Source organism: Drosophila arizonae, chromosome 4 (genome assembly GCF_054131065.1).
Source record: "Drosophila arizonae isolate 15081-1271.41 chromosome 4, UAZ_ARI_1.0, whole genome shotgun sequence".
In the NCBI taxonomy this organism is placed as follows: domain Eukaryota; kingdom Metazoa; phylum Arthropoda; class Insecta; order Diptera; family Drosophilidae; genus Drosophila; species Drosophila arizonae.
In genome coordinates, this window is record NC_142924.1 from 15,450,197 (window position 1) to 15,470,553 (window position 20,357).

At 35.8% G+C, this 20,357-nt stretch overlaps 1 protein-coding gene across 3 annotated transcripts in view; it reads left to right on the forward strand.

Annotated features, from left to right (window-relative positions):
• SPoCk (secretory pathway calcium atpase) overlaps positions 1-20,357 on the forward strand; it is a 57,920-nt gene that overhangs the window by 26,308 nt on the left and 11,255 nt on the right. Inside the window, exons 1-2 of one of the 3 annotated variants that reach the window (XM_089467532.1) lie at positions 15,686-15,816; positions 16,723-17,016. The exons of 1 other annotated variant lie outside the window; for it this stretch is intronic. In XM_089467532.1, the coding sequence (XP_089323658.1) occupies positions 16,993-17,016 (24 nt within the window). In that variant the 5' untranslated portion in view covers positions 15,686-15,816; positions 16,723-16,992. Of the gene's footprint in view, positions 1-15,685; positions 15,817-16,722; positions 17,017-17,427; positions 17,491-20,357 lie in introns of those variants that run through there. One more of the 3 variants, XM_089467531.1, reaches the window with a different exon arrangement.

Consider the following 20,357-nt stretch of genomic DNA (forward strand, 5'->3'; position numbering starts at 1 on the left):
TCTTGACTAGATTTACTTAACAATTTCTTTAGCCGTTTTCCACACTTGATGAATGCTGTGCTAATGAGTGAGACAGAGAGAGAAAGAGAGAGTTGGAGGGAGTGGATGGGAGTGGGAGTGAGAGCAAGGCTTCGGGGTTAGGGCATATCGAAAACATAGCGAAGCCCAAGTTGTGCAGGTGATGAGTGCAGCAACTTAATTAAAAGTTGCCAACTTTCAACAAATCCATGAAAATCAACGCTGAACTATAGAAGAAAATATTGTCAATGCTAAGAAGCTTAGCTGTGTTTTGCTAGCCCATTTAAACAAGCTAAAGATGAGAGTTTTGGGTGAGCTTAAACTGATGTAATATTAATTTCTTATAACTCCTGCGGTTATCATACGTAATCAATCATATTGCAACAACTCCTCAGCTTCCTTAGCCAACTGAACTCAAATGAGCCGCTTTCTACACCAAGTAACATTAGTTGCTACATCATTTTTCTGCTGTTAGATTATGATTATGATTGTGTTGGGGCGGAAGTTTGCTGTTGCTGATTCTTTAATGAACTGCTTTAGAAAATTAACAAATGTTTCTTGAGGCACTTCAATCGACTTGTCAGAGTTTTGCTCCTTCAACGGACAACACAACTCGAGTGTGTCTTTTGTTGTATAAATTGCCCTTCGCTTCGCTTCTAGCACCTTCGGTTCAATTTCAATTGAATGAACATCAATATTGATTTTGCTTAGTCAGTTTTTGCCGGCAAAGTCTCTTTTGTTTAACTACGCCCAAGTTGTTGGCTCGGTGTTTTTGGCTCAGCTCAGCGTTCAGCTCTCAGCTCAGCTCCTTGCTGCTGTTCCGCCTTTAAATCAACACTCGACTGAGCCACGTTTCGCTCGGCTTTAGCTCGGGCATATTACTTTTGCGGCTTTGCCGCCTGCTAAATGGAAAACTTGCCGGAGCCGCTCATGGGGCACTTAACGGCTTTCATGGCAGCCTGCATGTGAAAAGAAAATTTTATGGAGTTGCAAACTTGTGTGCTCGATGATGTAAGTGGCTAAGAACTACATGCAGCTAACCTCCTCCTCCTCCTGCCCCCACTCTCCTCTATCCGCACAGTTCACAGTCCGCCTCCATTTCAACAAATCCTAACTCTGCTCGTTCGGCTTCATCTCTGTTGTTTTTCCGAGTGCATCGTTAACGTGTTTTGCTGCCTCATCAGCCGAGTTGGGTCTAAGCATTTGTGAATTTTATTTTGAAACTAGGGTTTCTTCCACCTTTTTGGGGTTCTACTTGAAATGCATTGACCTGAATTTTCGGCCAGGGTGCGCACTCGTTTCTTATCTCTGCTAATTTCACTAGGATGATTTCTTAAAGCTGCAAAAAATTCTTGTTAAAGTTTGTAATTTCTTAAATATTTTTACCTTCAAATTAAGTTTTATTTTATTTTATTTTTTAAAATTCGATTATAATTAACTGCCTGCTGCAATTTATTTAAATAATGTCTTTGTTGTGCCATCAATTTACGCTTTTTCCCTTCAATAGCTGTCAGATTCTACCCAACTAATTAAATGAGCAACGCTGACAGTAAATGTCAATAAATTTATTTTTTTATAATCATAATTTCTTTTCAATATTAATATACAAATAAGGGTTTTTTTGTCCTGTTTATCGATGCGTGCATTAAAAATTAATGCAGCACAGGAAAACAATTAAAATTGAATAAATTCTGAATTGCGGTTGCGCACTTTTGTTTGATGAATGTGCAAATAATTAACACAGATGCACATTTCGCATTACAATAGAGAGGCGCATGTAAATTATGTGTATATACTTGTATACATATATATGTATGTGTGCCGAATATTAAAGAATTTTAAGTAGTACAGAGCTTAAAATACAAATTGAAATCTGAGCTACTGCAGGTCAAATTGATTAAGCTGCAGCATAATAAATAATTAAAGTTAAATAGTTGAAAAAAATTAATTAATTAATTATATATATATGCATACAATTCTGTTTTTGTTTTTTTTTTTTTTGCAATTATTAAATTTTAGATATTTAAAATATTTACATTCGCTGTCAAAGCTCAACTAGCTTTGTGTTTAATTTATAATTAAAATTATTGTATTGTGATTTTGATTTAAATTATATTATTTAATTCATTTATTTATTATTTATTTTATTTATTTATTTTTTCTTTATTTATAAAATTTGTATTAATTTTTAATATAATTTAATTTAGTTTCAAATACCAAAATATAATCTAGATTTCATTCTCTATTTTTATTGTTCGTAAATCTAAACTGAAATCAAAACTCATAAATAATTTTTGTCAAACATACAAAAATTGTTTCATGTATTTTCAATATTTGATTACAATTTTGTTGCTTAGTTTTACTTTTCTCTCTAGCTTGTTTTATTTTTTGGGTTTTCCTGCCAAAGCAAACATTTAATGTAATTAAAAACACACACACACGCACAACAATGCCATTGTGAATGTGTGTGTGTGCCTACAATGTGCTTGTCGATTCCTCTATTATGCGCTCTGGCATTTTTGTTTATTTTACTAATTGAAAAATTAAACGAATATTGGCGCATAACTCAGAAAAAAAATTAAATTAAATTAGCTGATATGCTGGCTAACATGTTGTCTAATATGTGTTACAAAAGCTTTTCATTTACTACATTTATGTTATTTAATTTTATTTGATGGCCGTTGTTTTGTCAAATATTTACGTCCCACTCAGTTTATATTAAGTTAGATTGTATTTTGATATGCAATAATAGTTTGTATTTTATCAAAGTGCATTTTTGATATTTGATAATAAAATACTTCTATTAAAAATATTTTTGTTATATATTTTATATATATTTAGATAATCAAAACATTGTTTAATTGAAAGCTTACTTTATTGTCTTAGTTGAGAGCTTGTCGTTTTCGAGTTCAAGTTCCCTCTACGCTTCAGCAACCTGGCAACAGATGGCGCTAACTGCTAGACTGCTGGCATTTCATGATCTTTCTCTTCTGAGTTCAACTCAATATAATTGAGAACTGCCTTTTGCATACATCTTTATACACGACTTCATCTGTTTCATTCAGTCTCTCTTTTAGCTCCCTCTAAGCTTCAGCTAACTAGCAACAGATGGCGCTAACTGCTAGACAAGCCAACTCACAGCTGACGCTCAATGGCAGCTCAATTCTCTTCCGACTTCAACAACTAAATATGTATTTGCCTAGAATGTTCTCCCTTATTGGAATTTTCGCTTGCAATAGCAACAACTGAGCGAGCACGAAATGGCGTGTAGTTGCAGTTCTCTTTTAAAGTCGAAGAACTCAATTTATATTTGGCCTTTATTTTTTTCCTCATGATTGGACCTTTCCTGGCGCAAGCTTTTTCACAGTCTATAACAATGCATAGTTTTACGAGCAACGAAATGCTCAAGTTTTTCCATTGAGGAAAAGGAATTCGCCAATATTATTATTTTTATGATTTTGATTGTTTGCTTATGGTTCAGTTTTGTCGGCGAATTTTCATTTTGCCATAAGTTTTCAATAAGCATAATATGGCAAACTTCACGTTTGTGCTCAAACTACAGTTTATTTCACTTGAAACGCTCGCATTTTTCTATTTTCGCATTTTCACGGTTAGCTTTGAGAACTTTCTTTGGCATCAACTTGTTTATTTCAGAAAGGAAAAAACAAATTGAAGTACTGCATTTCTTTTTGTTTTTTTCAGTTCACTTCTATTTCGAGTTGCTTGACGTGGCCCAAACATTGTTTCAACTTGTTTGAGCTCTTTTCCACAAAGTTTCGAGCATAAATTAAGTATATTTAGCATAATATTATTTAACATAAAGCTAAAATTCTTATATAAAATCTTTACTCTTTTTCATTTACTATATTTTCTGTGCTCTTTTGTGCCACAAATCTCTAGTTGGCATTCCATTAGCCAAAGTTTGTCAAGGCAATAAGGCGAGCAACCCCTGACTAGTTGCCTCGCAAAAGACTTGAAAGTTCTACTCGAGGTAACACTCACAATATTCCTATATGTCTTCGGTATATATGGAATTTATGCACATACATACATATGTATATTACTGAAATCTCAACTTAATTTAATGTCCGCATTCATCATCAACTTTCCTGTCACGAATTTATATGTTAAAATGCGACAAACCGCAAAGAAAAATGCCAATTCAACTGCAAATATGTGTGCGTGTGCGAAAGAGATAGATTGAGCCATGTGAGTGAGATGGACAGACAGAGAAATAGTAACAAAAAAAGAACCAAACGAAAAGAAGCATAATTCATTTGAAAGCGGACAGCGAAACACGTCGGACACTGCATAGCTGTAGCAGTTGAGAGGTTGCTCTGTTAACGAGTGCATTCAACAGAGTCTGTGGGCGTGGCAGCGTCTGCGTCTACGGGCGTATTGAGGGCGTGGCTGGGCAGCCACTGCTGCTGCTGCTGCTGCCGGCAGAGGCGACCATTAAGTGTGCATAAATTTTCATTTTACACGCACAGAACAAACGAATGCATATAAATGTCGTTCAGCCCAGCCATGATAACAGCACACACACATACGCAAGCGCACACACCGAAACGAGCACACAGAGGATGCAAACACACACGCTCATGCAGATACAATTCCAATAAGAACTGAACTCAATTATATGTAAATTATCACTCTGTGCAACTGCAACTGCAACTGCAACTGCAATTTCCAATTTCATTTCACTTCCTGATTTCGCTCACCATATGCTGGCCCCAATACGATTATTAAATAATTTCAATGCCATTTAACATTCAATAATAAAGTGTGTGCGAGCATTTAACACAGAGCATAATAAAATTTTCATATTCACGCTTGCGGGCCGAGCTCAGCGATTATTGCAATTCAGTTGACTTGAAGAAGGAACTTAATGGTTTGTTAGTTTGTTGTTAGGAATATAAATTTGTAATTTTATATATATCTGCATATAAATATATACTTTGCATATATTTACTTTTATTTATATGTACCATAGCTGATTTTTTCAAATTTACTATTTATTAAGAACAGGGAGAAAATATATATAATTATACAATTTTGCAGTATTTGTTTATATTAATTTTTTTTTTTTTTTATAGCCAGACTGGTATTAATTTAATACATATTTCAATTTATATCTCATATCCTTAAACAAAAATTTTAAGCTGGCCAAAGCCAAAATAAACCATGCTCATTTGTTTAACGACTCGCATTTGCCCCAAGCTAAACTCCATATTGGATTTTCATACTCGTAAACAAAACTTGATTTTATGTACATATAAAATAATACAAAAAAATTATTTAAAAAAGGTATTTAAAAACAGGTATTATATATTATAAAAATATAATTTTTTTTTAAGTTCAAATTGATAATTTTTTTTTTTGTATATATACCTGTTTATATTTACATTTCTTTTCAATTTAATGAATCCGCTTCTTATATACATTTTCGTTTGTGTCTCACGCTTTGCTTTCATTCGTTTAATACACAATTTTCTGTATGTCGCACGCGGCGTATACGTAATATATCAATTCAACTGCTGCTGCTGCTGTTGCTGTTGGCTTTCGAGCTGATTTCACTTCCTTTTCGGGCTGCAATTATTGTGCTCTATGGAGTTTAGCTGTGAGAAAAAGTTATCGGAGTTGGAAAACTTTGTCAATATTTTGTTGTTATTTTTGTTGTTGTTGCTGTGTTCTCTATTGTCTGTTGTCAGTTTTTTTTTTTTTTTTTTTTGCCATTTTGCTTTGTCGCTTTGGCTGCTGTTTGCACTTGAACATACTCTTAATTAATTAAATTTACAGTTTAGAGAGAGAATTGTTTTTTATTCACATGGTGTGCTTTGTGTGAGCTGGGAATGTGTGGATTTGTTGGGCTTTTGTAAAGTTTTTGTGCCCCTTTGAATAAATGATCGTAAATTACGTTTGAATTTTCATGCTATCTCCATTGTCTGTCGCGCATCTGACTCTATTATATGTATAATGCTGTAATTATGGCTATACTGATGACACTTGAATACCTAATAGAAATCAGAGAACTGAACTTCTGTTTCCTTCTATAGCAAATACTCTCCTTTGAGCATTTCTCTTCATGCCAATTTCCAGCACTCGTTGTGGTGTCTCATGTGACAATTTAGTGTCTCTAACTGCTCTGCTTAAATAGTTTTACTGTACAGTGTGCATTATGCCGTCGCACAATTGGAATTTACATGTTTTGGCTCCCTCGTGTGTCGTCTAAATTGTCACTTAAGTGTCACGCAGCTGCAGCTTCTGTTCGTTCCCTCGAACTCCCTTCGACTGCGACTGCGACTGCGACTGCGACTTTGAGTGTGCCACTGCCTCTGGCACATACATTGGAAATAAATTTGAATGCCACATCTATTAGTGCCGCTTGACTTGTGCTCGTACAATTGTGGCTCCCTCTATATTCTGCTGCTGCTCCTACTCCTACTCCTCCTGCTGATGCTGGTCCCATTCCTTCTGCTGTTGCTGCTCCTCTTCCTCCAGCTGCTGCTCCTCCTACTCTTCCTGCTGAGGCTGTTCCTACTCCTGCTGCTGCTGCTGGCCCTCCTACTCCTCTTGCTCCTGCTGATGCTAGTCCCACCCCTTCTGCTGTTACTTCTACTCCTCCTTCTCCTGCTGTTTCTCCCACTCCTCCTGCTGATGCTGCTCCTACTCCTGCTGCGCCTCCTCCTCCCCCTCTTCCTGCTGCTCCAGGATACGTGCATCTAATGAAGCTTGCAACAGACAATGCCAGCAGGCAGGAACAACAATCGTCCGCTTTGCATTTTTCAGGCAACTTCGTTTAGCATTTGTGTTTTATCAACATTCCGTTCGTTTCGATTCGTTTCGTTGTGTTTTCGCAACAGATTGCCACAAAAATCGACAGCCAGCAAAAAGAATAATGCAACGTGGGCGTGGTCCATGTCTTGATTTGCATTGACAGCGCTATGACAGAAATTTGCTCCTGCCATTGGCTCTATAACCTCAGCTGAAAATTGACGAGACCTCCAATTGATGTAATTGGATAATGAGTGGCAGATGGGAGAGAATGTCAACATAAGCTGTTTCTGAGGGCGGCAGCTTAGTAATCTTTAAGCTTTGACTAAGTCCAGTTGCATTTGATTTAAATGAGAAGCCGAATCTCTTACTGATTTCTCCTACAATCCGTTTCTTATTGAAATATTTTTTACACTTAAAGGTTTGAAATTCAGTAAATATAAACAAAATGTTTGCTGTAACTTTAAATGCTCTTTTAATGTGCTTAAATGCTATAGAATTCTTTTAATAAAATCAGTTTAATAAACTGTATAATTAGTGGACCATATCCATATTAATAATAATCATACAATAATAATATTAATAATATTGTATATCGTTATACACAATACATATGCTGATCTTAAAGATTAAGTTCAGCTCTCGGTTTACGCCTTTTTGCTGTAACTGATATCGCTTTAGCTTTAAGCAGATTATGCTATTTGCAGCTGGCCATGGGGCGTATGCGCAATATCATATTATGCCGTTATCTAGTTTAGCTCTTGCAATGCATATTTTATATATTATTTTAAGAGCACGCAGAAAGTTCGCTGTTTGCATGCAATGCGTGTTGTTGTCTCCTAACACCTACGCCCACCATCTTGTGCAGCTCCAGACAAGGCAACGTCTGGCTGGGTGCTTGGCTGCTCTGGCTGCTCTGCCTGGACTCGCAGCCATTTTTATCTCGTTGCGGCTCTCGAGTGTCAAAGTGAGTTTAAGTCCACGCTCCGTCTCCGTCTCTTCCTTTCTCTCAGCAGTTCGTGCTGAAGGCGCTGCAAACTATTATAATGGTGCTGAATGCCTCGCACTAGCAACGGCAACGGCAACTGTAACTTGGTGATTTCTTTTATTTCTCTCTCTCTCTCCCTCTCTCGTCTCTACACAGAGTGTTGTATAGAAATTTGTTTTACAGCACCCTAGTCTGGGTCTAGCATCCGTGCAACAGTCTGTTCAACACACATGACAGCGTCGCATATAGCAAATATTTGAGGCATTCAAGATTTATTCGTTTCCATTACTAGTGCGGCGACTAGTGGGCGGGGTCTTTGCGACTGCCTCTAGTTACTGTGCAGCGTCTAAAGCTTCGATTCCCATCCACTTAGTGCGATGCATTGTGCAATATCGAAACTGCTCTCCCTATGGCTGGCTGGCTGGCTGGCTGGCTGGCAAATCCATATGTAAATACAATCCATTGCAATCCATTATTGTTTCTCATTTTGAGTGTTCAACGTTTGCTTTCAACATGTTTGCCCATCGATGGAACAGTCGGTTCAGCTTTAAGCAGTGCATTCTGCACATACAGAAAGAGAGAGAGAGAGACAGAGAGAGTGCGACTCGCACACACACACACATAACCCTAACAAATAGTAAGTGTAATTATGACATTGTGCTGGGTCGGGCTTTGTAATTTGAAGGTCTCTCACAAAAGAAAGCAACGAGCAGTGCACAAAATGACAAGAAAACTAAATGCGAATTAATGCTTACGTGTGTGCGCGTCTGTGCATGTGTGCGCGCGCATTGTAAAACCCCAAGTATAATGGGTGTCTAGTCAGCTGGAAGCGCATGATTAGATAACAAAACTGATGATATAAGATGAATCCTTTTTATTGGGCTAATGCTGCTTGAATGCTTACAAAGATGCATGAGAATTGCATAGAGAGGTGTTTGACAGTTTAGAGAAAGTGGCATAGAAATGTAATATATAGAGATGGGAATTGTGTAAAGAGCTGTCTGATGTTTTGATGAACAAAACAATTGCACAGAGTAATTTTACAGGAAGGTAGTATGGATATGAGAATTGTATAGAGAGGCGATATTACTTTCTGATAAAGAGAGGTGACATTTAAAAGGCCTCACATTTATGCATGAGAAGTGCATAGAGCTAAAGATCAACTTTATGAAATATTTTATTAAGCATATCTTAAGATCTAACTAGAAAGAAAGAGAGAGAGAGACCCTCTACAATACTCCATGGCGAGTTTAGAAACTCCTTAAAGCACCTCATTGCTTTCACCGCAACCAAAACTCACTCAATTCGTCGACACCCTTTATAGTAGGCGAGCGCAGCACGGAAAAATGTGTCGTAAAACAAAGCAAGGTTCACAAATTTATTATGCTTGCATAAAGTGCAGCCCGAAAGGTAGGTAGGTAGGTGGTCGAAAAAGCCAACAAATAGTTTGCCAAAGAATGGGAACACTTAAAAAGAGAAACAGAGAGAAGGGAAGTTGCATGTAATTGCCCTGGCACTCAGGAACAGCCCGCATTTTAAAACATTTTTTCTCCTAGCTCACACACAATCAAGCAAGGCAGGCAGAGGTAGAGGCAGAGGCAGGCAGCGTCAGAGGCAGGCAGGCAGAGGCACTGAGCTACACACTATATATGCACATATATATACATATATTTTAGCTTTCATACATATTTCAACTGCATTTCTATATTTTCCTTCCTCTCTTTTAATGCAAATTTGTGTGCTTCGGCATTTCAGTATTCGGGAAATCTGCCATATATATTCATGAAGAAGTTTATTTTTTAAATAAATTTGCACTGTATTCATAAATGAATAAGTGTTTAATTTGAATTTTATTTAGAAATTCGATGAGAGAGAAATATGCGGTAAACGTTTACCAATTTTTTAATATATATTTTTAACATTTATTGGATTTGATGTATATGTATTTTGTACAATATTTTCCTGTTATTGTAGTTTATTTATTTTATTATTTATTTATTTATTTATTTTATTATTTATTTATTTATTTGTTACTTATTATTTATTATATTATTTTATATACTTATTATTTTGTTTATTATTATTATTGTATATTAATTATTTAGGTTTTTGATTATTTATTATTTAATGTACGTTTATTTCGAATTAATTTATTTTTCTTTATCTCCGATAGATATAAAATAGGTTATTTATGACATTTTTAGATTAAATATTTAATAATTATTATAGTTAGAAAGTAATAAGTAATCTTTATTTATTATTTATTATAACGAATTTCTTATTTTTTATTGTGTATCATTTAAAATTATGTACTATGAATCGTTTAGAGTTTCCCCCTCTAGTTTGTTGCCTATTCAAGAATTGCAGGTTTTATTTTGATCGTAGCCCCTCTTATCGTAAGCCCTTTATCGTAACGGCTGTGGCGCCAAGCCCTACTGCAGGCTGTTGCAGTCATGCATACAAATCTGGCAGCAACTTGCTAACAAATTGGACGGCAAATCAAAGCATTGAATTTGTTTGCATTTACATGTGAATTGCCAGCAATTGGGTTTTGGTTTTGATTTGAGAAAAACAAGCTCCAAAGCAAAACAAAAAATGCTCTTAAAAAAGAAAAGAATATATAGCTGCCTGTAGGCATTTAGCCAAACATGCCTCTATTTGGCTTTGGCTTTAACCTCTTGGCTCTGAGCTGCATTTAATGGCGCAGAAAATGTGGCAAGTGCCGCAACATGAGCTGAGGGCACTGCAGTTGCTGCCCCATTAGAATAAGCTGCTTAACAAACATAAAGCAGCAGCTTAACAAAGTTCCCATTGTTAATGTGAGAGCTTTGGAAAGCGATATGTCAAGAAAGGTATCTGTCAAGATATTGATATATACATATATATATAAACATGACAGTCATTTCCTGCACATCATATTTAATATTAATATATAAATCATTTCTGCTCTTAAAAAGTTAACAGTGCTCAAATTCCTTGAATGCATTGACAATTTATGAGTTGTTCACAATTCCAAATCATGTTTTGTGGCTCAGATTAAGGGCGCAAAAATTCATTCATTATTTATGTGTATTTGCCAAGTGTCGCTCTCGCAAAATTTAATTTAATTTTCTTTGCATTACAAGTTTTCCTTTCATCATGCTCATTCTCATTTTCATTCTCTTTTTATTTATGTAGATTTTTAGCTATTCATCGCTTCGATATCTTTAGCAGGACTATTTGCCCTGGCCTCAACTTTTGATCTACTCGTATTTCTATTGAACACCAAATCAATTTTTGCACACTTTATTTTTATTCTACGCGCTCTTTTAACAAATTTCCAGCTTAATTTTCCTTTATTTTTTTTTTTGCATTTTCTTTTGCATTTCCGTTAAGCTCGTTAGTCAGCTCAAAATTTTGAGTAGTTTTGGCCACGACTGATGCTGCCACTGCCACTGCGTCTTCCTCTGCCTCTGCCACAGCTACTGCTGTAGCTGATGATTCTTGGGGCGCTTCAACAATTTTCAGCTTTTACACGACATTTGCTACGCAAACAAAATAAACTGAATGCCACAAGCTCCATGGATCCACGTTCACAGTTTCGGGGGCTAGAATAATGGGCGCACTTGTTCGCCATTTGTTATGCCACAGGGCTAGCAGAGTGTGCCTCGCTCTTGACCATTAAGTAACGCATAGTTCGGACCGCAGGGGCATTTACGTTTTGGGGGCACCAGAGTGCACGTTAGCTTTTCGGAGGCACTGTGAACGATTACATTCGGATGATGTATGCGTCTCGTCTAGTAGCCATTTGTTCTATTTTTTTCTCTCATTTTTTGGGTGATTTAGTGGCTAAAAATGCGATTTGATGTGCTGCAGCGATAACAAAGTTTTCGGCTCTTTAAATTGGAGCTAAAGTGGAGCTTGAATATGATTGATTAGAGCTGGAATCAATTAGACTATAAAGCAAGTGAAAGATAATCGTGTGAGTCTGCAAAAGATTTCACTAAATTATTTATTATATTATTATTATTATATAGTAGTTTGTACTGAATTAATCAAGCAGAAAGCTTTTCTGCTTTCCTTTAAGTTTCAAGACCCTGAGAAATAAAAGCGCTTCGGCTACTCTTAGAGAACGTTTCGCAATCTTATTGGCCTCAGCCAAATATCTAATCAGAACATTTTCTCTAGAATTTCCGCTTAGCCTTATCTCTTGGACCACATTGATTGCGTTTCAATCAGCAGGTCTCAGCGCAATCAAATGCGAATGTGCGTAATGCAACAGCTTGTGAATAGACAAATGGTTTCTGGTCGTGAAATGCGATGCCGCATAATTTGGCCAGCAATGAGCGAAACTAAGCAGGGGGATAGCCAGATAGACAGCTAGACAGACAGGCAGAGAGGCGGACAGACAGGCCAGAGACTCTAGCTGGAAATTGAATTGAATTGCACAACAAACGAGGCTGCTTGTGGCTCGTTGAAGTGTCAACGAATGCATTGAAGTGTGATTTTTGGGGATCGAAAATCAAATTTCGGCAATGGCAATGGCAATAGCAATACGGCTGATGGCAGCCAGGCGGGCTAACTGTCAGCAGGACAATATATAGTATGTGAACGATTGGCATTTTTCAGCCAGAGCCCCGAGCCGCAAACAGAGGCAGAAATAAACAATTCCAATTTCGAGTGCCAGCTCTGATTGCAGCTATTGAGCTAGAAAATGCTTGACAACTGTCAACACAAATGCATTCGCAATCTAGCCAATTGATTTACTGCACGTGTGTGTGAGTGTGTGTGTGTGTGTGGGATTTGGCTATGCCTTTGCTTCACTCTATGAGCTGTGCTGCTCTTTCAATTCTCATTATGACCATTAAATATGTATGCCAATTAAAGACAAACTTAGTTTATTTCAATTAAGCTCAAAACAAAAGCAAACTTCTGGCCACAGCTGAAACTCGTAAGCAGCTCACTGAAGACAATCCTTGTTGACAGTCGTCGCCAGGCAACCAATCAAAGAGGTTTACTTCAGATCTCTGGCTGTGGCAAGGCGAACTAAAGAACTAAGTTTTAAATTTAATTTTCAAAGAGAGTTTATTATTAATAATGCGAAGCATTTAATATACTTTTTTCTACCCGTTTCAAATGTTTATTGAAAATTTTGTTCAATGGATCTTTTGATTTTCAATTTAATAAGCCAACTTTTAAAAGTCTTGAATCATTTTTGTCATACTATGATACAATCTTAAGTAAGTTCAAAAAGAAACTATTAATTTATTATATAAAAATAATAAGTTTATTATTAATTTAATTTTTTTTATAACCCATTTTTTTTTAAATATATATTATCATATTATATTAAATATCAAATCAGATTTAATAAGTTTATTAGTTTACATAATTTTTTTATAACTGAGAAATGTAAAATTATTATTTACTTTTAATTAGATTTTTTTTAGGTGATTAATCTATAATTCTTACAACAAGCTTTTGTATACACATGTATAATGATAGCTATTATATTCTAATTATCTTCTTCAATTTATTATTTTCTAATAAAATATTTTATATTATCTTCTTCAATTTCTTATCTTCAATTTCAGTTGAAGTTCTTTGGTTATTTACATATTTTATTAAATTTTAGCTCTGATAAATGCATATAGAATACACTACAGCTACATTATTTACCACTGTGCCTTGTTGTGGCAATTGATGCCGGAAATTGTTGCAGCTATGCTCAAAAAGCGTCCTTTGGTGGCAATAGAAATGGTTGCAACTTAGCGCAACACAACTTTAGTGTAGAAGCAGGGACAGATACCACCTGCTGCAACCGCTCCTACGCTTCTTCCAAGCCCCCAAATTCCAGTAGCATCCTGCAGGATCCCTCGTAAACGACATACATTAATAATGACTTGCAAGAAGCGCCAACAGTTTGTGGCAACTGCCTTTGACCTCACGATGCTGTCCTATTATTGTCTCTCTAAGAGAAAGGCAGAACGAGAGAGGAAGTGAGGGAGGAGTAGAGCGAGAAAATCGTCCGTCGAGACAGCATCATTAGTCAAAGTTGTTTTCCGCCCAGCATCATGAAAAGTGCCTCGTAAAAAGCTTACCGGCAAATAGGATTGCAAGATGAAAAATAATAAGAAAAAACTCAAGCAAACTTGGAAGGAGTTGAGTTGAGTTTGGTTGGGTTGGGTTGGGTTTGTCCTGAGAAAGTACCTGAGTTGATTAGCATGATTAAAATTTTCCTAATTATTTGCGCACTCAAAGAAAAACGAAACAGCCACAAAACTTTGTTGTGAGTCGCGAGGGGATGGGTAAAAAGTGCTTGTAGCATTAATCAACAAGTGTAGACCTCTTTGCTGCTCAGGTTGACAACAGGAAAAGGGTGCACAGAGTTCCACTAATGACTTGCGTTTAGTTTTGTAGTCAGTCCGAACTTAAAGATTTTCTTATATTACCAACTGGGAAATTGAAAGATCTTTACAATTTTTTAAAATTTAATTATTGTATTGTTTTTGTATTTTTGCATAATACATAAACACATGTAGCTGTCTATGGGATAGAAATCTAGGTTCAAATTGCATGCTAATTAGAATTTGCAGTGCAACAATGAGAAACTGTTTGACGAGTCCAGAGAAATGTCATATTTTACGAATTGAACAATTAGATAAGGCAAAACAATTGTAATCAAAACTGGTAATAATCTGGCATTCGCCGATTTATATGCGTATACAACTTCCGATTCACAACTCGATAATTGTTTTATTATCTCTTGAACTTGACCCATACTCAGACACGGTCCAACTAACTTAAACAAACAATGTATTCCAATAAGATTGCTGAGTGTCGCGAGTCGCAGCGCTCCACGCTTTTAAATGCTTTAAATATGTGTTGGTGATCATTTTAATGAAAATATCCGCTCTCTTGCTCTCTCTCCCACGGTCTCTCGCTCTTTTTGCTGATTTCTTTTTATTTGCATTTTTCGGTGGATTTATTCTCCGAGCGGCGTCCCTTACTATCGCTCTTGCTCTCTCGTTTTCTTTTGCTCTGAACTACCTGCGGAAATATTACCAGCATTTGCCTTCTTACAGTGGTATATATTGTGTTATTTCTGCTGCAAAAACACGTTCTGCTTGCCTACAAAAAATCTATTAAGAAAATAATATAACATAAAGTTATAAATATATATATACAAATAATTAGTTTATGTATGTTTATCAATTTCAATTACATTAACCATTCGATTGTGCGCTCGTTAATTTTGCTTGCAAATTTAAAGTGTTCATTACCAATGCACGCGTGCTTTTTAGGCTCTCTGCGCTCACTTAATTTGCGCGCGTTCTTCTTGTTGCCACGTTCGCTCACACAGTGCCTCTCCATCTCTATCGCTCTCATGCTCCAGCTGCTATGCTCTTGACATGTCAGCTTTGCCGCCTCAGTTCGATATTTGCTGCCGTTGTGTGTTGTACGTGGTACACATTTCCTTTGCTGAATTATAATTCGTGATTTCGTTTTTTGTGGACTGCGTGGTGCCAAGTATTAAACAAAAAACAATCAAATATAGGTAACGCAAAAGAAAGTGCATTACAAATCGAATTGAGAAAACAAGCTATTGAATTCCGTCGAGTGCTTCAAGTGGTATTTCATATTCCATTCGTCGCGTGAGTAAAAAAACCGACAACGTCTGAAGCGCGCGCTCTTTGTGTGTTGCTCTCGCTCTCTCTGCTCTCTATAATGTATAGCTGTCTGTCTGGCTGCTCTCTTCGTTGTTTTTATGCCGCTATTTGTTGTTGTCCATGATTGTCGCTCGTTCTATCTGGCTATTTCTACCTGTCATGTACATACTTACATACCTGCACATATCGTATCTCCCAGCCATTTATCACAAATATGTACTCCCATCAGAGAAAACATCAATTCAATTTTATAGCAACGTTTTCCGCTTTATTGTCTGACAATAGGTAAATGTTTGCTTAGTCGTGTTCGGAGCCTCTCAATTGCAACGCCGGCTGCGTTCCTCAAACAAAATTTAACCCATCAGCATCAGCATAAGATAACAAAGTGTAAACTCCTGTGCCAAGTCAACTAACGTTCATCTAAAATAAAAGTGGTTCATACAAATGATAAAAAGCAACAGTTTGAATTCGCTTAACCCGCCACGTTAACGTTTTCTGTAAATACTCCTCAAGAAGAAAAGCATTCGCACAATTCTTCTGAAACGTGACGTCACTGAACGATGCATACATAAATACCTTACATACATATGTTCCATTCCGATGTGATGTGTGTTTATATGTATATCTAAATATTTATGTGTGTGTGCATATCTTCAGCTGGCATACCACGGCATGCTGCTGATCGCTCCAATTGGAGTGAGTCTACATTTTGTCTTATTGGCAACATTCTTAGTGGCGTGTTCCAATTTAGCGTACAAGAACACAATGTTATTTACTGCGCCCTGAGCTTTCTCATAGAAGTGAAACTCTTAACATGAAATTGATGAATAATAATGCGATAGGCGTTTATAAATATCAATGTACATACGTGTGCTTTTTGAGAGCTGTCAATGACCCACGACGTCGCCTGATTCAAATCTATTTTATATTTTCTTATCGATTTTTTTTTTTTTTTTTTTGCTGAGATCAATGATAAGAAAAGCGTTCATAAAGAATTCCATTGTTATTTAGATGTTGCATTGCCAATATATTTTTGAATATATTTGAAAATTATATGTGTCTCTATTCGCCTTTATATTTCATTGCCATGAAACATAGCAAGCCTTCAACATGCATATCAATATCCATTACGTCAAATTAAATATGGAAGCGTATTATTAGCATTGTTTCCGAAGAATTGCCTGCTGCTACTTACGACACTTGTGTAAAATATAATATTTATATATGTATATACATACATATAAATAATATTGAAAAAAAAAAAACTCTCTTTATACCTATGTATATTTATAGTAGATGCATATGCACCTTTTATACGATATTATTATTCATGTTCGCATCTCGCGCGTGACCAAAGCTCTCTCACAATTAAACAAATAAATACTGATAAAGAGTAAAAACTACCCTCGACACAGGGCCCCTGGGCAAGAGGCAAAGTTTTGATTAGCGTGCTATTTTTGTGGTGTCGCCTACATTTGTTAAATGTCGAGTGAGTGGGTCCGGAACCCGCACTAATGATAACAATTCATCTCATCGACGTCATCGTTTCTGCTTTATCTCAAAATGATTGTCATCAATACGTCCGACGTAAGTGGCATTTAATATTTGGTTACTCGTTATTGGTTACTAGTTATTGGTGTTGGTTATTGTTTATACTTGAATCGAATACTTTGTAATCATTTGATATAAAGTATATCTTCATCTATGTATGTCTACTTCTTATATACTCTATCTCAGCTCTTTCTGTCTCCAAATACTTCACCCAAAAATTGTATTTTAAATTATCAAAGTTTTTTGTTTTCCTTACCTATAAATTCAAAAATTTTAAATTATCATATCCAAAGCAGTGATTCCAAACTGTTTGCTGGGTATCACCTAGTCGTTTACACTCGTCTTGTTTATGTCTTGGTTATGGTGCTCAATATTATGTTGGTCAAATGGTGAACGGGTTATCAATCAGATATTGCTATCACATGTGTATTTTTAGAGCTTTACTTGGATCAGCTTTGCAAGATGCTTAGAACGAGACGTACCATAAGCATCTACATTGATGATGATCAGGTATAAGATATATCCATAGAATAAAGATAAATTAATATGATGATCAATCACATTGTATACGTCCCGTCATTAGAGAGTGAGTTTTTTCTGTTCTGGGGAACTACTGGGTTTTATTTTGCCCGACGACACGTGTTTGCATGCGCCTTAATTTCAGTTGGGAATCATTATAATTTAGCATTGCTAATCAGCTCGACAAATCATTGGGAGAGTATTCAAACGTAAAAGGTTCTATTTAGTGATTTTATAGTTTGTATGCTAATCGATTGTTTACGTAGAAAGGCAGTGGGAAGAGGATTGGAACCGGCTGGTACAGATTGCAAGAGAATGGCTGATAGAAAAGCTGTAAAATGAATTAGCTAAATGGCATTAACAATTTATTAATGAAAGACAATTTTTAATGTCTAATGGCAACGAAAAAGATATTCATTCACTGTTATATAATTCTAAGTCATTGAGTTTATTTTTGTACTTTTATTATTTGTACTACTAGGCTAAACACCTCTTTCAACTTTACAATGTTTATGGAGCATTTGTATTACTCAATTCCAGTGAAAACGCAGACCCGCAACTAAGTACATATTTACCTTGGGAGCTACGCAAGACTAGATAGCTTTAACTAGTTTTTTTTTTTTTTTTTTTAATTTTTTTTTTTTTTTTTTTTTTTGTGTATATGACAGTTGATTACACACAGAAAAGTATTAGAGAAACCAAGTAAAGGTCAGCTGCGGCATAGCAAAGGTGGGCGGGCAACTGTCAAGAGCGCAAAGTTCAATGCGGGCTAAAAGAGTAAGAGTAAGGGACGGAAAACCTGCACAAGACAAGTCCAAGTCAAATTTTGTGCAGTGTAAACTAAGTGCATACGTGAGGTCTTTAACACCACACCTGAGCGTGACATATTCTCATAAATAACGTATAGTCGGAGTAGATAAAAAGACTATGTTTTATTTTTATTTTTATAATATTAATAACTAAATGCATTAATCTTCTGTTAAAAATAACTACAGTCAGCTGCTGAATAAGAAACCAAAGCAGTCTATGTTTCATGAGATTGGAGAGAAGGTTATAGAAGGCTATAGTTATCTGGGTAACATAGTATTATATCAGCATTTGCTGAACTATATAATTTAGTCAATTTGATTAGTATACTCCAGGGATAATGAGATTGTCCATTAAGCTATTGTTATTGTAATCCATTATAAAAGGCAGATTTATAAAACTTTCTAGATTAACCTAAATTGCGTGAAATTTGCCAAAATATTGTTCCCTTTTATAGTGTGTTAAAGGGTAAAGTAAATATCATGTGTAAAGAGTCAACATCAACTCTTGCCCCAACAATATATCATTCTATTTTCATATGTAGCCGGAGGCTGTCTCTGGTTGGCATTTTAATTTATTGCTGCCCGCGAGCTAAAATTCGGTTGGGCCACTTGACTTGTTGATGGAATTGCGCTGCGGGTAGAAATGGAGCATTGGCAATCTGATAAAACCAGCAGCTAAATTCTCCAAAATGCAAATTTAATTTCGCAATTATCTGCTTGAAATATTCCAATTGGCCAAGTACTTTTAAAGTCACGCTCACATAGCCAAACAAAACAGTGAATTAAATAAATAGTAGCAAACAGTGCAGCTTCAATAAAAGTTATTTTTATTTTTATATTATTTATTTTTATTTATATTATTTATTTTTATTTATATTATTTATTTTTATTTTTATTTTTATTGCTTGTATTTATTTACGATATTTATTTCAAGTATTTTAAAGACTTGCCTAATTTTTGCCAAACTTATCTCAACAATTTTACTTATTTTTTTTTTTTTTATTTAGAATATTTAAAATTGTTTGTAAACCTATTTTGTTAATTTTAAAACATATTTTATCCTGGCCATCTTAGCACAGCTTGACTGTAGTTAGTTTAGAGTATTTTGCTTGCGCTTTAGCAGCACAATTCATACGATTAAATGATGTATGAAACCCAAATAAACCTGTCCGATAATAACTTCCACTCAGAATTCGCTTGAAATGCGAGTCCTACAATTTTTGTGGCACGTGAAATTAATTTAACAAAACCCAATAGACTTAAAAATCACTATAATTATTTTAGAGCGAACAAAAAATCATCTTATTCATATTTATATGTATTATTATTATTAATGAATAGGCTATATATTACTGGCCATTATATTGTTGGCCTTAATTAATATAAATTATTTAACTGTAATTGGGAATATTCTAATTGGCGAGCAGAATGCGCTTGGAGCAGCGAGCGCTTTAATTACAACTCATTTGCTTCGCTTTTGAGTATATTTGGCTGGAGGCAATCTAAAATTGCATTTTAATTAAAACGCACACCGCATAGTTTTCATAGTTAGTTCATAATGAAATGCTGCTGCATTCAGTAAATAGATAAATGCAATCCCTTGGGTCTGGCCTGGCTACTAATCGAGTGCCCACAGAGCTCTGACTTTATGAGGGATTCAGTTGAAAGTTTCACTTGCCGAGTGGGTTAAGAGGGAAGCGGCTCTATAAACTCTAAAATAAAAAAAAATTCCTTTACAACGAAGTTATGCATAGCTAGTAGTTGCGTATTCCCAATCTAGTTAAATATTTTATTGTGCGTTTCGCAGCAGAGGTGCAATAAAACCTCAACCAAATCTGAGAGTACTCGAAATTAAAACGCAACCGCAAAGCTGGAAGGTCCTGAAAGTTCCCAGCACAGCTGCATATCACATTGGCTGCTTTGGTTGCCTGCACACGGAGTGACTAAAATTTACGACCTGCACACGCACTCACACACACACACACGCACACACACTCATGTGTGGACAATTTGAATTTATTGTGGGTGCGGGCAGTGCAGAGATAAACT